The sequence below is a fragment of the Pristiophorus japonicus genome, chromosome 16 (assembly GCF_044704955.1).
Source record: "Pristiophorus japonicus isolate sPriJap1 chromosome 16, sPriJap1.hap1, whole genome shotgun sequence".
Classification (NCBI taxonomy): Eukaryota; Metazoa; Chordata; class Chondrichthyes; family Pristiophoridae; genus Pristiophorus; species Pristiophorus japonicus.
The window spans coordinates 23,870,650-23,888,855 of NC_091992.1; the positions used below are offsets into that span (position 1 = coordinate 23,870,650).

Here is an 18,206-nt window from a genome sequence, read left to right on the forward strand (position 1 = left end):
GTGGTCCTTCTCCGGTTTCAAAACAAAGAAAGAGGAAGTGATATGTCCATGTATGCCTTGCAGAGATGATTGAAGTGAATTCAGTCTCAAAGAGCCCTGTCGGCTACATGTTAGGCTATGTTGACAAAGACAATCTGGGCTCATTTTCAATCCCCCTCCAGCTATTTTGTCTCTTCAAAAAACCTGATCTGTATGTGCTGTTGCATTGCTTATGCTTTGCAACCTGTGTGCTATACAGCTAGCTTAGCTATACAGTTGAGATTATTGAAGTAAGCCCACAAGTAATAGTTTATTAATAATTATATGCTGAGAAATTCTACAGCCTTCTACACTATGTATAAATTAACAACACTCTGATGATAGGGAGCAGTTTTGCCTGGAGATGTTGGTAGAATTAATTCCAATATGAACTGGTATCAGTTGGTTTGTAAAACATGCGATTAGCCACAACTAGAGGACATGCAAAGCTTCCTGAAAATGTTGCTAAATACACTAAGTCCTTTCTATAAGACCGAACGAGAGTGCATCAGTTATCCCTGGTGTCCCGGCCAATATTTATCCTTCAATCAACATAACAAAAACAGATTGTCTGGTCATTATCACATTGCTGTTTTTGGGAGCTTGCTGTGTGCAAATGGGCTGTTGTGTTTCCCACATTACAACAGTGATGACACTCCAAAAGTACTTAATTGGTTGTAAAGCGCTTGAGACGTCCGGCGGTCGTGAAAGGCGCTATATAAATGCAAGTCTTTCTTTACTCAGAAGTGAGCATTGCATTGTTCGAGACAGATGTAAACAATACCTCATACAACAGAGGTTGTAGAGTATCGCAGAGTGCGAGGGAGTATTGTAGTTCACTGAAGCAATTACTTTACATTGTGCATGTCTCAGATTATTAGATGTTTTTTACTGTAGTAAATTAACTACACAAAATAATGTACTCTTTGTCAATTAAAGTAATTTAGAGTCTATTACAACAGGAAATAAAATTATAGGAACAAAATAAGTTCATGTGATATCTTCTATTTAATCCATGTGCCATAATTGCATATTCTTTTGTACTGTGATCCACACAGTAAATGTTTCAGTAAACAATATCTATTTTACAGAATGGAAAAAATGTTTGACAAACATTTTTCATTTGCATGCTAATTCACGATTTGGTGAAAGCAATTTCTTCATTGTGATGCTGGTTTGATTCTGTTGGAAGTACTCATGTTCCTGAGTCAGAGGTTGTGGCTTCAAGTCCCATTTCAGGACTTGAGTACATAATCCAGACAGTGCAGTACTGGAAGAGTGCTGCTTTGTTGGAGGTGCTGTGTTTCAGATGGTGACCTAGCCAGATGGTGGACCCCTCAGTTAACATCACCTAAACCGATTCACACACCTCATTGTTGTTTACACGATCTCGCTACACAGAAATCTTGTGCTTTCCCACAAAAACAACATGGATTACATGTTTAAAAAAATAGAATTCAATGGCTGGAAAGTGCGTTGAGTTATCCTGAGTACATGAGAAGTGCTATGTATTATATATGTAGGCACCTTGTTAATGACTCCATGAGGCAGAGGTATGGTACTTAAACTGTGAAGACTGTAGTCCTTTATTGCAGCTCCTAGAGTGAGGACACCAAGAGGTGAGCTCCCTTTTATGCTGGGTTACCTGCAGTGTGCAGGTAACCCTTAGGTCTCCAGCAACAGCACCCTCTGGTGTACAGGTAAGGTGGGTACAGGATGAAGGTACATTCAGTGTTACAGACATCATATAACAATACAAACATGCATATATAACAACATTCCTCCCTAAGCATTTTTCAAGTCCTTATTGCCATGACCTGGGGAGGTGATCAGTAGTGGGCTGTGGGAGGTTGTGGTGAGGGTTGTGTGGGTGCCAGGAGTGATCCCTGTACTTGAAGCCGGCCTCATACATTTCCACCACCCTCCTCCTTCACACACAGACCATGTGGGTGTCATTGTTGTGGGATCCCTCAATGGGGTAGCCAGTGCAGCAATGGGTAGGGTACGTACTCTGTGGTGTGGGTAAGTGTGTTGTGGTGGGCAGGGCCACAGGACTGCGTGGGCTCCTTGTCCTCCATTTGGGATGAGAGTTTGGTCATCCCAGGGTCCACCAGGAAAGCTGGAGGGTATTGGCCTCTCGCTCCTGGTGTTGGCCCTGGTGGCCAGGGGGTGTAGGGCTGGTCTGGGGCAGATTGCCAGTGGTGGTGGCTGTGCTGCCCATTGACCGCTGTCCCTGCAGTGGGTCTGCTCCCACTGTGTGTGTGTGAGCCCTTCCTGGGGCATCACATTTGTTCCAAAAGTCCAGGCTACATGGTCAGGTAGCTTGCTGGGCCTGGGGTCTCCCATGGAGGGATTTCTCTAGCAGTTACATTGTCCCTGTAGAACCCAGTGTCCTTTAACAGTCTCCTACCTGTATGTATGACACATTGGCTCTGATCATACATAGTCGAGTCTACATTATTAACTACCTTTACATTGTTAATTACAGCATTTACATCACTTTCTTGTATCATGGTCTTTCCATACATGGTTACATTAGTCATTTTGAACTTTCCATCATAATCATAAGACCTTACAAGCTTGTTCTTAACCTTACTTACATAAGCATTCATTTCATTTTTCACATCAGTTACTCCGGCAACACAGTTCCTCGTTACATTATCATACCTGCAATCGCTAACTGCATTTTTAACTTTAAAGTCCTTGTTCTCTTTCGATTCAAACTGTCCCTTTAAATTCTTTGGGTTACCGGTCTCCTTTAAGGGGGCCTTCCAATTCGATTCGCCGCTCGGTGCCACATGGCACTCCTCCAACGCTGCCCCTCGTGGTCTGGTCGCGGCCATTTTGATTTTAGGTTCTTCGCCTCGTGGTGCGGCCGCCATCTTCTCGTTCTCCTTCAGGTAGGCTGTGGTGATCTTTTCCTCCTCGGGTTCGGCCATGGATGTCGGGAATCCACTTTTCTCGACGATGTTCATCTCTTGGAGTCCTGCCCCGGCCCGGAAGGTGAAGTTTGGACTTTCGGTTCCGGAGATCTCGCCAAGGTGTTATGAAGTCGTCACTGCGCAGTCGAGCTGGACGGTGGGATCTCTAGGTGCAGCGATGGATCCATGTTCGGGACTGCGTGGGATGTCGATCGCTGGGGCCCGGAGGCCGCCATCACTTCGACCGACTTGGACCTGCTTCATCCAACTTCTTCCCAGCGGGGTTGGATCATCGCTGTCAACGATCCACAGGAGGAGTTTGTTCATCACGCCGCCCTGGGAGACCTGGCTGTCCACGCTGCCAACGACTGGGATTTTGCCTTTGGTGTAGGTGAGCAGCTTTGCTTGGACAGGAGACAGTTTTGGTCGCTTGGCGGGATTGATCCAAAGTTTTTCAAAAATCGTCTGGCTTATCAAAGACTGGCTTTCCCCTGTGTCGATCGCCATCGAAACTGGAGCTCCATCGATGTCTATTTCCATCTTCCACGGGGAACTTTCAGTGGAGCACGTATAAATTCCATATTCTTCTTCCAGGGGTTGAGCAGCTTCATCTTCATCTGTGTCGGAGCCCTGGTGATCAGCCAACTCTTCAGCAACACGGTGAGTAAACCTTTTTCTGCACATTCTCTGAAGGTGCCCTTTCTCTTTGCAGCCTTTGCAGGTATAGTCTTTGTAGCGGCACTGGTGGGCCCTGCGGTTTCCACCACAGCGCCAGCACGCGGTCAGCCGGTTGGCCCCATGTGGCAGACTCAGGATTGCGGGACTCGGGGCAGCATTTCTGCCTTTAGAAGTAGCCATTCGGTGCACTGCGTTCGTCGGTTTAGAGTCCTGGGTTAATATTCGCCTGGAGTCGACAACCAAAATCATGTAGGCCTGGCTCACTTTAATTGCCTTCTGCAGGGTGACTGTGATGTCCGCAGAGAGCAATTTGTGAAGGAGGCCCTCGTGGCCGATTCCGATAACAAATATGTCCCTTAGTGCTTCGTTAAGGTGGTCGCCAAAATCACACGGTGCATCCAATCTTCTTAAATGTGCAGCATACTTAGCAATTTCTTGGCCTTCGGGTCGCCAGTGAGTGTAGAACCGGTGCCTGGCTGTGAGGATGCTTTCTTTTGGGTTTAGTTGCTCTTGTATTAGTGCTACAAGTTCCTCATAGCTCTTAGTTGTTGTCTTCTCTGGGACTAGCAAGCCCCTGACGAGACAATGGATGGTGGGCCCACAATTGCTTAGCAGGATGTGGCCCTGCGCTTGTTCGGTAGTGTAGCCAGTGTGTCCCCATCCAGGTCGTTGGCTATGAAGAAATGTTCCAATCTTTCCACGTAAGCATCCCAATCTTCCCCATCGGTAAATTGTTGAAAGTTGCTGAGATTCGACATGTTGTGCTTGTAGTTTGTGACCTTGTCGCCGGTTATTATATATGTCGGCACCTTGTTAATGATTCCATGAGGCAGCGATATGGTATTTAAACTGTATAGACTGTAGTCCTTTATTGCAGCTCCTAGAGTGAGGACACCAAGAGGTGAGCTCCCTTTTATACTGGGTTACCTGCAGTGTGCAGGTAACCATTAGGTCTCCAGCAGCAGCACCTTCTGGTGTACAGGTAAGGTGTGTACAGGGTGAAGATACATTCAGTGTTACAGACATCATATAACAATACAAGCATGCATACATAACACTATGTAAATGTAAGTCATCCATTCTTTCTTATTGCATCATTTGGATGGGACGTTGTGATTAAATGACAGGGGGAGTGAAATTGCCTTTTTTATAGCCCAATTAGCGCCTCTGGGAGGTTACCGCCTGAGAGAAGGGGCCGATAGCATCTCGAGGGAATTGCCTCAGAGGTTTGGGGGGGCGTTGTGTCGTTAGTGCCGCGCCCCCGCCATTTGCGCCCCGGGCTGGCACACGCATGGCAATGACTTCAACGCCGTGCGCATGACCACTCACTGCCCTGTGCCGACCTTTGCACCCTGCAGGGGGAGGGGGAATTGCCCCACGGGCGGCGAGGATGGTGCCGGCTGATGTCACCGTGCGGGTCGCGAAGCTGGTAGACATCCATTTAAAGGGGAGGCCTTTTGGCCATGGGCCGCCATATTTTTCTAGCAGCCAACTCTTCTGTCGGTCCGATAATGGCGGCCCTCGCCTCGACCAGGCTGCCATCCTGCAGCCTGGCACTCCGTTATGGGTGCCGGGCTGTTGGCCTGGTTGAGGGCATCCCTGGTGGCCCAGTGATGGCCGCCTAAAGGACTGCAGCGCGCGCAGCGGCCCTACCCTTTAATTGAAGGGGAGGGACATTCTGCCGTGTCAGTGCTACGCAGTGCACTGACATTGCTGGCGGGGCACCGGGTTCCAGAGCACGGAGTTGGACTCAGCGCTGGGAGCAACCCTCCACGGACACGGAACGCCTCCAATTGTGCCCCAGGGGCAGAACTTCTGTGCTGGGTGATAAATGTCCCAGCCCCGGAAGGTTACCGCCTCCAAACGTGGCACTTGGCAATTTTGTCTTTTCCAAGGAAAAATGAAAGTTTGCCAAATGCTATGCCGACACTTTAAAAAAAATAAGGAATGGATAATAGCTAGTTTGAAGGTTATAAGGAGAAGCACAAATGATGAACTGTACTGTGGTAAATGATGGTACTTGAACTGGCACCAAGGTGATGGGCACCATTGCTGTCTGAGCTGCACACACACAGCAGTGTGTCAGCGTTGTCACTCACATCAACGCTCTTTGAGGCAAATTGTTCAGATCTCAGCTCCTCACGCAAACGTGGGATTTTAAAAATGCCAGCCACACCGCTGGCGTTCGTTCAGAACAGTTCCACTTTTTATGGGCGTTTTTTGGGGTGAGCGATATTGTGGGCGATATGTGTGCGAGGTGGTGAAATTGACGCTGGCCGATCTCATGGCCGCTAGTTTGGGTAAATATGCTCTTTACGACAAAAAAAAGTGGGCAGTGATATTATTGAATCTCGGCGTTAAATCAGTGCGGAAATTAACACTGGGCGATATTATCAGCATTGATTTCGATCATTCTGATGACTCCGCCCAGAGAAAGTGGACGGGTGGTAATATTTTCCCCCGGCGTTAAGCACATGGGGAAAGTAACGCTCGCCGATTAGTTTCCTAAAAATGGGCGTCAGTTTCCATTACGTGGCTAAATGGATGATATCTGGGGGTTATACGTAATTTCAGCGGTAAAATGTGCATTAAATGGGCGTTAAGCATGCAAAAAAAGTGGAGGTTCTAGCCCATAGAATTTTACGGCACAGAAAGAGGCCATTCAGCCCATCGTGTCTGTGCAGGCCAAAAAAGAGATGTTCAGCCGAATCCCACTCTCCAACTCTTGGTGTTGTAGGTTACGGCACATCAGGTGCATATCCAAGTACTTTTTAACTGTGATGAGGGTTTCTGCCTCTACCATCCTTTCAGGCAGTGAGTTCCACACCCCCACCACCCTCTGGGTGAAAAAGGTTCTCCTCAACTCCCCTCCAATCCTTTGACCAATTACTTTAAATAGACAATGAGACAAAGGTGCCCTTTTATACATTAATTTTGCTATTTCAGGTCACCTGAATTGACTACGTTATAAAGAAAGTTGTGTTGTACTTGTGTGAAGCAGGTCACCAATAAAACAAAGAAAGACTTGGATTTAGATAACGCCTTTCACAACCACCGGACATCTCAAAGCGCTTTACTCACTGTTGTAATGTGGGAAACGCGGCAGCCAATTAACACAGATGGGCTCTGGTCCAGTGTCGCATCATTAATTTTATTATAAGGGTACTCGAGAGAAGGTGGCAGCACGGTGCAGTGACACACTGGATCCCAATTCTGGCCTTGGCCAAACGTTTGAGCCTTTGCTTACTGTGGACCGCGAGCTGCTCGTGATCTGAGAGCGGTATCTACCAGTCGCAGGAACCTCGATGTATTGCAGACTTACCCGTGTCAAACTGGCACCAAGGGCCAAGGACAGAGGAGTTCACACACACACACAGCATTCCCACCCAGGCAGCTGGTGCTCCAAGATGGAAGCCTGCAGGTGGGAGAATTTGCTTTGTACCAACATCAAAATATGAAATTGTAGATGGTCCCAGCAGACCCGATGCTTGCTGCTCACGTTTAAAATGAGACTTGGCAGGAGGGTGTAGACTTGAAATAGAACGAGGCAGCCTCTGGGAGAGTTTCACCTCACTTGACTTGTGTGGGCTTGGAAACTGACAGAGTAATTGGTCATTCAGGAGTCAGTTCAGACCGTAACACCTGATTTACACTGTGCAAGTTTAATGCCAATACAAAGCAAAGACCATTTCACGTTGACAGGAAACTGGTACTCTAGATATACCCCTCACTCCACTGTATCTCACTCGTCAGCTCGGGGCCCGGGCTCTGGCTACAGTTATACTTTGATATATGTAATGTCTGTAAGCTTGTAATGTTTGTAGCTCCACACTGTGGATGTGGGCGCATTGTGTACTGCAAGTGCAGGGTTAATAATAAACAGAACCGGCAGATTTCCAGAGACTTCCGAGAGAGCTGCCTACCATGTTAGGAAGCTGTGTGTGCTGTGCTCTGTGAAGATATCACATTTGGTGACTGAGATGAGATTTTTCGGATGATTTAAAGCTAAAATTTTGTTGGTGAAGAATTCAGCCAGCCAACAGAAAGACTTTGGAAATTTCTGTCTTTGGAAAAAAGCTACAAAATCCGAGGTAAAATACAGCACACGGTGTGAACAGCTAGAGATTAAAATGGCAGGAGTATTGGAATATTTGGGAGAATATAGACACGACCGGGAATGTTTTAAAGCATATGTGGATCAGCTAGAACTGTATTTCACTGCAAATAACATAATCGAAGTTCCAGACAATGCAGTCCAGAACCGGGCTGTGTTGGAATGTAAGAAAGCGATCATCTTATCGGTGGCGGGTCCGACATTATACGAAACCCTTGTAAATCTGCTTGTGCCTGACGAGCCAAAGGACACAACGCTTAAAGAGATTTTAATGAAGCTGGTGTAGCACTATAACCCCAAACCGTTAGAAATTGCTGAAAGCTATTGTTTTGGGATTCGGAATCAAAAGGCCGATGAAAGTATCAGTGATTACATTGTTGTATTAAAAAAGCTGTCGATGCACTATAATTTTGGAAACTTTCAAAACCGAGCATTATGGGATCGTTTTGTTTGTGGGGTGAAAAATGATGCGATCAGAAGGAAGTTATTGACGACGGATGACTTGACTTTTGAGATTGCTTGTCAGACAGCGAGGTCGATGGACATGGCCGAACAATATTCCTGAGAATTAAATAATGATTACGGTCGTCAGTCAACCGAGGTAAATCACCTGCAGGTTCAAAGTAAAAGGCGAGCATGGCCAAAAGTCTCAGAAACTGAAAATTCTACCAGAACGTCGAAGTCGTGCTATAGGTGCCTGGGACAACACATTGCTCAAAGTTGTCCATACGTGAAGGCAGAGTGTTTCTTCTGCAGGAAGACTGGGCATCTTGCGAAGGCATACCGACTGACGGGTAAACCAGCTATGAGTCCAGCGTTCAAAGCTATGAGTAGAAATCCAAAGAGACTACATAGCTTCGAAAAACAACAACAGGACGAGGAGATGTTAGAGTTACACGTCATCAGGAGCACGAGGTTAACGGACAGCGATTCGGAAAGCATCAAAATCCACATAGCTGTTGCGGGATTCAAGATACCAATGGAAATTGACACGGGTGCATCCGTGAGTGTAGCACCGGAGTCACTATATCGCGACAAATTGCATGATTTTCAACTGGAGAAATCCAAGATAGAGCTGCGAGGCTACTCGGGAGAGAAAATTGCTGTAGTAGACCGTATCACCGTACCGGTGAAATATAAAGGTCAATTTCAGAACTTGCCTCTAATAGTAGTGAAAGGAGACAAGTCTGCCTTACTAGGAAGAAATTGGTTGAGCTCACTGAAGCTGGATTGGAGTAAGATTTTCTGTGTGGAAGCGAGATTTTCATCAACGGATGAGGTTATCAAGAAGTATCCGAAGGTGTTCTGTGAATTCCGATCCAAGGCTTCAAGGCGAGTGTCAGGTTACAGAAGGACGCTAGATCGGTTTACCATATGCACTCAAGGAGAAAGTTGAGCAAGAACTCAAAAGGCTAGAGACTGAGAACATTATTTGTAAGCTAGATCGATGTATTTGGGCTACATCCATTGTTGTTGTACCTAAGTCCGATGGTAAGGTAAGATTGTGTGGTGATTATAAAGTAACCGTAAACCAGGTTCTAGAGGGTAACCCCAATTCATTGCCGAATATAGAAGATTTGTTCACAACACTGACAGGTGGTCAGATCTTCTCAAAACTGGATCTTACGAATGCCTACTTACAGCTTGAACTAGATGAGGAGTCCAAGTCATGTTTGACTATAAATACTCATCTAGGCCTATATCAATTTAATAGGCTACCGTTTGAAGTGTCTTCTGCCTCTGCCATATTCCAAGGGGTGATGAACCAGATTTTACAAGGTATTGAAGGGGTAGTATGTTATTTGGATGACATACTAATTTCAGCACCAAATAGGCAAATTCATAATAACATATTGAATGAAGTCCTCAAACGGCTAGAGAAGCACAGAATACGAGTGTCTGCTCGTAAGTGTGAGTTATTTAAAAACTCAGTGGAGTACTTAGGGTACAGAGTAGACAAAGATGGTTTACATCCAACCATGGAAAAATTGGATGCAATTAGAAATGCACCCACTCCCAGGAATGTCACTGAACTTCATTCATTCTTGGGTCTTTTGAACTATTATGGGAAGTTCCTACCAAATTTGGCTACAGTATTACATCCACTGAATGAACTTTTGAAAAAACAGGTCCATCACCAGTGGTCAAAAGAATGCGATACAGCATTCAAGGAGTGTAAAAGCAAATTGGTAGAGAGCACCATGTTAGTTCACTATGACATATCTAAGGAGATTAAGCTAGCATGTGATGCCTCTTCGTATGGAGTTGGGACAGTGATCTCTCATGTATTAAGTAGTGGTGAGGAGAGACCAATTGCTTTTGCTTCACGCACTGTCAGTGCCAGTGAGAGTAATAATGCGCAAATTGAAAGAGAAGCTTTGGCATTAATTTTTGGGGTCAAGAAGTTTCACAAATATTTGTATGGTCGTAAGTTTACCATCATTACGGACCATAAGCCCCTAACAGCAATCCTCCATCCAAAGTCCCCAGTTCCAACATTAGCTGCAGCCCGAATGCAGAGATGGGCTTTGATTTTGTCAGCATATACATATGATATTGAATACAGATGATCAGCTGATCACAGTAATGCTGATGCAATGTCTAGATTGCCTTCCCCATCACAAGTTACACCCGACAGGGAAGAAGTGTTTTATTTTTCATACATTGATGAACTGGCAGTCACAGCTGAAGAGATTGGTAGAGCAAGCAAACGTGACCCAGTGATGTCAAAGGTGTATGAGTATATTGCAAATGGATGGCCAAACCAGGTAACAGACACAGATACACATCCATTCTTCATTCGTAAGAATAAATTATCAGTAGATAAAGATTGTATCATGTGGGGTGCAAGAGTGGTTATACCAAATAAATTCAGGTCCAAATTATTCGGAGACCTCCATGACCAGCACCTGGGAATGTGCTTGACCAAGAACTTTGCACGCAGTTATTTATGGTGGCCAGGTCTTGATAAAGATATAGAGTACATCGTGAGTCAGTGTACGACATGTCAATCGGTAAGCAAGCACCCACCACCAGTACCATAACAGCCATGGAAATGGCCTCCCAGGGTGTGGCAAAGGCTACATATTGATTTTGCTGAGTTAGATGGACAACAGTTGTTCATTGTGATTGATAACCATTCGAAGTGGGTTGAGGTGTTTCCAATGTGGAAAATAACAACAAGTAAAACATTGGACATTTTACAAAAATAATTTTCTTCATTTGGCCTCCCTGAAGAGATTGTTTTGGATAATGGACCACAATTTTGTTCAGAAGAATTGCACAATTCACGAGCAAAAATGGTGTGAAACATACCAAGGTTCCACCATACCACCCTGCTTCAAATGGTGCAGCAGAGCGCACTGTACCAATTATAAAACGTGCCCTCATAAAACAAATGTTAGATCCAAATCCAAGGAAATGACAGTTGTCATTGGACCACACATTGGCTAATATTTTGATTACATATCGAAATACTCCTCATACAACTACTGGTAGAACACCAGCAGAGTTGTTTCTCAAACGACAGCCACGAACCAGATTCTCGTTGTTAAAGCCAAATTTGGCACAGTTCGTAGAAGAAACACAATTGAGACAGAAAGAGAATCATGATAAAGGTAGAGTAAAAGAGAGAAGTGTGAAATTAAACCAGAAGGTGAGAGTGAAGAACCATCACCACAAATGGTTAAAGTGGTTACCAGGAAGAGTGGTGAAGATATGTGGTCCTCGCACATATTTGGTAAAGATGTTTGATAATGGACAGGATAGGTTTGTTCATATTGATCATATTTTACCTACAGACATGGAAGGAGTTGAAGGAGGGAATGGTTCAATTATTTCTGACTCATCAGATAGTTTTGATACACCAGTAGCAAATCCTAAATCCAATGTACTGGAAACAAATCCAGGAGAGAATCAGAATGAATGTCTGAGTCCGAGTCAGGAAAACAAAGAGCCTAAAGTTAGAGTGAGTTCAAATGAAAATCAAGGAAATTCCGTGGAGGAAAATGTTCCTCAGGATGAGCCTCAAATGAGTTTAGATTCAACACCATGTTTGGAAGGTTCTGTTCGAGAGCGAAGGCATCCTCTTCGAAACAGAAAACAAGTGGTAAAGTTAAATTTGTAAATATGGAAAAAAAATAAGTTTATATCCTGTGTATAAACATGAAGGCTATGTATGATGTTTGTTATGATGGCTTCTTCATTAAGGAGGGAGAAGTGTAATGTCTGTAAGCTTGTAATGGTTGTAGCTCCACACTGTGGATGTGGACGTATTGTGTACTGCAAGTGCAGGGTTAATAATAAACAGAACCAGGCAGATTTACGGAGACATCCGAGAGAGCTGCCTGCCATGTTAGGAAGCTGTGTGTACTGTGCTCTGTGAAGATATTACAATATACCTTCAGAGTGTTTTATTTTCTATAGCGCTAGTTTTGAGAAGTGTTTCTTTTCTTGAGATTCCACTCAAACTCATTTGCATATCGCCGAGCATAAAATCTTCCGTGAACCAGGTCGGGCAACATTTTAGAATGTTTTTTAAAAATTTGGTTTGCAAAGAAATAATCCTTGCCATATTTAAGAGTGGTAACTTGATGCGATTTTATTAATACAGCAGAAAATGGGTTTATCACAAAAAAAATAACATTTTAAATCATTGTGTCAATCCACCGCCTGTGAATAACCCAATTTTAAGAACCTGATTTTACAGAACCATTTGCTCATTTATATTGGTGTGCAGTCGTCAATTTCTTCGCAAATTAAAAAATATATATTCAAAAGCTTTTAAAAAGCATCTATTGGTGTCCATGTGCCGAAAAAAAAACCCAGCTTAATTTTAAGAGCCTCCTAGAGGGCCCACAAAATGGCGGAGTTAGCGGAAAATCGCAATCGTTATTAATTTGATCAGGGGGCGTGGCTTGTTTTGTCAGCGGGGCCGTCTTCTAGCGCGATGTTTTTTAAACTAGCGTAAAAGATCGTGGGGATGTAATTTCCGCTTAAGGTTCTGCGATCTCTTGTGCTAGTTTGGCCAGATTTCGGGCGAATTGCACTGCGCGACTGAGCGGAAACTCCTGCCCTTTATACTTACCTGGCAGAGCAGCTCTGTATTAACTAATTAGTCCTCCTTATCTCTGTTCATCCTTTAGTCTGGGAGCCCTCACTCTCCTCAGCCTATAGTTGTGCTCCTTTGGGGAATGGGACCATTTCAACAGGGCTGCCCATCCCTGCTTCCCAATCAGTGAGGAGTCTCGAGTCCCTTTTCTTTTGTATAGTTTTTTTTTTAAAGCGGATAATAGTCTGATTTAATGGCAGAGGTTACAGATATAGTTGTATCCGCAGGAGAATACGTCTGACACATGGCCTAATACTCTCATTAGATAAGTCTGCTTGCAGTGCTCATCCAGCAGGTCACTGTAGCTGTCATTTGTTAGACGGGACAATAGTTGCGTTGTGCCCAACATGTAATAGGTCGACACCAAGCTGGATGTAAACAAGTGTGCAGAGCTGTATAATTCCAGGTCATTGGCTCTCTCATTTAATTCCTGTAAAGCGATTGTATTGATGCAATAGTGTCTTTGCAAACTGAAAACTCCATGGGGCCACATCAGGCAATGCGCAACTTGACTGAGGTCGCTGCAGATTTCATCATTCTATATTTTTGAACTTTTTCTGGGCCATGAAACGATTCAAGGGTGGTAGAAAATTCCACGGAATCTCTCGTGGACACCTGCAGTTTAGGTCCACTGAAGTTTTCATCTTTTGGTTAACTTTTTTTTTAAATGATCTTCAGGTGGTGATGTTAGCAATGCATTACACTTCCAGGTGCTGCCACCCTTCAGTAGATCTGGCAAGCTGTGTGAACTAGAATCCTTCATAAGAACGTAAGAAATAGGAGCAGGAGTAGACCATTTGGCCCCTCGAGCCTGCTCTGCCATCCATGGCGGATCTGATCGTGGGCCCTGCCCGCTCCCCATAACCCTTTACTCCCTTATCGCTCAAAAATCTGTCTATCTACGCCTTAAATATATTCAATGACCCAGCCTCCACAGCTCCACAGCTGAATACCTGCAATCTAACCTCTGCACAAACTTCCTGTCTACAAAAATGTGCTTCCTAGTGTCACGTTTTTGTCACACTTTTGTGTCAACTTTTTCTATTAATAAACACCTATGTCTTCAGCTGCCTAGGCCCTAGGCTCTGGAATTCCCTCCCTAAACCTCACCCACCTCTGTACTTATTTCTCCTTCTTTAAGAGGCTCCTTACAACCTACCTCTCATCTGTCCTAATATCTCCTGATCTGGCTCAGTGTCAAAATTTGTTTCATAAATGCTCCCGTGAAGCATCTTGGAACGTTTTACTACATTCAAGGTGGTATATAAATGCAAGTTGCTGTTGTTGAAATTGCCAATGTAAACCTGTCACGCTGTAATTACAACCTCCCACCACTAGTGAAGCTGTAGCACCTCAGCTTTGTGTCTCCTATGCTGCAGATTGTCCTTACTTTCTTCTGCGCCAACCAACTCTACTTGTCTGCTTCCCAAAGTTTTTTTAAAATTATAAAATTAAATAAAATATACAGAAGTAAGGACAATCTTCGTGACTAAATGAGAACTGAATTACATCTGTGTATGTCCTGGGCTGATTATCCCCCGCTCTCTAACTTTGCTTCACCTGAGACTACACTTAGTTTTGACTTTCCATGTGCAATGTCACGGGAGATTGACTGAAGGATGCCCCACAGAGTCCACAGTCAGTAAAATACTTTTGAAGTGAAGTCACTGTAGTAATTTAGGTCTAGTCATATATTATCAATTTTGTGTAGAAACATAGAAACATAGAAAATAGATGCAGGAGTAGTCCATTCGGCCCTTCGAGCCTGCATCACCATTCAATATGATCATGGCTGATCATGCAGCTTCACTACCCCATTCCTGCTTTCTCTCCATACCCCTTGATCCCTTTAGCCGTAAGGGCCACATCTAACTCCCTTTTGAATATATCTAAAGGACTGGCCTCAACAACTTTCTGTGGTAGAGAATTCCACAGGTTCACAATTCTCTGAGTGAAGAAGCTTCTCCTCATCTCAGTCCTAAATGGCTTACCCCTTATCCATAGACTGTGTCCCCTGATTCTGGACTTCCCCAACATCGGGAACATTCTTCCTGCATCTAACCTGTCCAATCCTGTCAGAAGTGTACACCTCCCACAGCTGTTGTAACACATTCCCTTGACATTTTGTTGGAATGCCCCCATTAAAAAATGTCTCACTGCGAGCAATGTCATGGAAGATCTGCTGGTATTCACATATTCATAATTTCACGTTAAAATAAAACATTTTGTGTGTATTTTCTTTCTGTTTCAGCTTTTGAACAGGGTCACTGCTATGAGCCGTTCATTAAGTATGGAAACTTCACAACGGGTGATGCATCATATCAAGTGGGAACCGTGGCTGAGTTTTCATGTGATCCTGGGTACACCCTGGAACAGGGGTCAGTGATCATAGAATGTGTGGACATCCGTGATCCCCAGTGGAATGAGACTGAGCCGGCCTGCAGAGGTAAGATCACAACCGGGTTACCCAGTGTCGGAACATGAGTTTTACATGAAGCAGCAGCAGGAATAACAACAAGAGCAAACTAGGACGTTGGTACATTTGAAGCACATATGAATTCTAGCAGGGACTTGATGCCACGTTGTTTAACATGATCATCTCTTCAGACCTGGTGGGCAGGAATTGCACGCTTATTACAAGCTGGAAACGCGCCACCCACCATATTGGTAAAAGCCAAAAAATCGTCGTGAGCGCCCAGACCTAAAACATTACTTAAATTAGTATTTCTGGCCACTACCTCCCCAGACCCCACACACGCCAAATTTCTGGGCCATTCTGTTTTGATTTAAATAGGATTGCGATTGCTACCCAGGGGATTGCTACTCAGTTGGCAGGGGTTACAGAGCCTAACACTGACCCCATCGCTGGGTCAATGGCTCTGCTGATGCTCAACATTCTCTCACAGTTGGACTCAACAGCTATTTCTTCTTTCATTTTTAAGTCGGCCTGTTGATGACAAAAACAACTAAAATAACTATGAGCAGTTTAGAAACATAGAAACATAGAAACATAGAAAATAGGTGCAGGAGTAGGCCATTCGGCCCTTCTAGCCTGCACTGCCATTCAATGAGTTCATGGCTGAACATGCAACTTCAGTACCCCATTCCTGCTTTCTCACGATACCACTTGATCCCCCTAGTAGTAAGGACTTCATCTAATTCCTTTTTGAATATATTTAGTGAATTGGCCTCAACAACTTTCTGTGGTAGACAATTCCACAGGTTCACCACTCTGGGTGAAGAAGTTCCTCCTCATCTCGGTCCTAAATGGCTTACCCCTTATCCTTAGACTGTATCCCCTGGTTCTGGACTTCCCCAACATTGGGAACATTCTTCCTGCATCTAACCTGTCTAACCCCGTCAGAATTTTAAACGTTTCTATGAGGTCCCCTCTCATTCTTCTGAACTCCAGTGAATACAAGCCCAGTTGATCCAGTCTTTCTTGATAGGTCAGTCCCGCCATCCCGGGAATCAGTCTGGTGAACCTTCGCTGCACTCCCTCAATAGCAAGAATGTCCTTCCTCAGGTTAGGAGACCAAAACTGTACACAATACTCCAAGTGTGGCCTCACCAAGGCCCTGTACAACTGTAGCAACACCTCCCTGCCTCTGTACTCAAATCCCCTTGCTATGAAGGCCAACATGCCATTTGCTTTCTTAACCGCCTGCTGTACCTGCATGCCAACCTTCAATGACTGATGTACCATGAACCCAGGTCTCTTTGCACCTCCCCTTTTCCTAATCTGTCACCATTCAGATAATAGTCTGTCTCTCTGTTTTTACCACCAAAGTGGATAACCTCACATTACTGGCAAACGCAATGGTTCAGAGACCATTTTACACAAATGACAGCCAAGAGTGGCGACTAAAATTGTGCATGGACCGTGAAAGGGTTGGGCAGTTTTATTTTTAATCTTGATTGGTAGTGATGGATGTAGTAATCCCCAAAGGACCTTTTACATAGCCTCTTCTCCCCACCCATTGTAGTGTAGCTTGGTGTTGCTGATTGAGTAAACTCTTTGACCAGTTCTCTGTGGGCTGCAGACAACCTAGCTCTTCCTCCAGCAAGTAATCAGGAAGGCAAATGGAATGTTGGCCTTTATTTAAGGAGGGATATACTTGCATCGGAGGCAGTTCAGAGAAGGTTCACGAGATTGATTCCGGAGATGAAGGGGTTGTCTTATGAAGAAAAGTTGAGTAGGTTGGGCCTCTACTCATTGGAGTTTAGAAGAATGAGAGATGATCTTATTGAAACGTATAAGATTCTGAGCGGGCTTGACAGGGTAGATGCAGAGAGGATGTTTCCCCTTGTGGGGGAATCTAGAACGAGGGGGCATAGTTTCAGAATAAGGGGTCGCCCATTTAAAACGAAGATGAGGAGGAATTTATTCTCTCAGAGGGTCGTGAATTTTTGGAATTCTCTACCCCAGAGAGCTGTGGAGGCTGGGTCACTGAATATATTCAAGGCTGAGAGACACAGATTCTTGAATTATAGGGGAGTCATGGGGTTATGGGGAGCAGGCAGGTAAATGGAGTTGAGCCCAAGATCAGATCAGCCATGATTTTATTGAATGGCGGAGCAGGCTCGAGGGGCCAGAAGGCCTACTCCTGCTCCTATTTCTTACGTTCTGATGTTCCAACTCTTGAAATTTTTCTGCATCATTAATTAAGTCATGTTCAACCCACCTATTGCCCACTGTTGTGTTATTTGTTTGATATAAGTGTTTTAACAGTTAAGTTGAAATCCCAGCCTTCGGCTACTTGTGAAACAGGAACAATGCAGTACACCTCATCTGTCCAGCCCCAGGATCGTGTCGCTTACCTATCCTGGGTGACTTACATAGCCCAGCGGACAGTGCCAGCATAGGCTCATACACTGATTTGGGCTAATACTGCTGTTAGGGCTAGGAAAGAAAGGGGCTGCTCTGGGTGATGGGATCCTTCTGGCTGCCAGTGGAGAAGGCCCCAAAATCAATCTGAAGATGCAAGGGGAAAGGTAGAGAGCAAAAAAAAAATATCTAAAGAGGTCTACTTTGAGATCTTCTGCCTTTCCCCGGGAGTCTCACTGATCCAACCCCCATCTAGTTGAGGCCCGGGGACAGCCCACAGAACCATCTTTTCTGGGTACCCTTTACTTGGGGCATCCTGCAAGCGTGAAGGATGGAAAATGAGGTGGGAGGCTGGGAATACACTTCCCGCTTCATTTAAATTGATCCCTCCGGCTTACACCTGCTACAGGTGAAGGCTAGGCTGTGCCCTGCCACAGGAAAGCACCAGGCCGGTGTCAAAGGGCAGAAGCCTTTGTGCCAGGGGATTGCTCTGTTTTGTCTGTCAACGATGTCATGGTTTGTTATATGGTGCGAGTA

General features: G+C 44.7%; 1 protein-coding gene across 1 annotated transcript in view; it reads left to right on the top strand.

Moving 5' to 3' along the window:
* The window catches only part of sez6b (seizure related 6 homolog b), a 901,253-nt gene that overhangs the window by 718,588 nt on the left and 164,459 nt on the right, over positions 1-18,206 (top strand). The window contains exon 9 of the mRNA XM_070858015.1: positions 15,093-15,287. Coding sequence (XP_070714116.1) covers positions 15,093-15,287 — 195 coding nt within the window. The remainder of the gene's footprint in view (positions 1-15,092; positions 15,288-18,206) is intronic.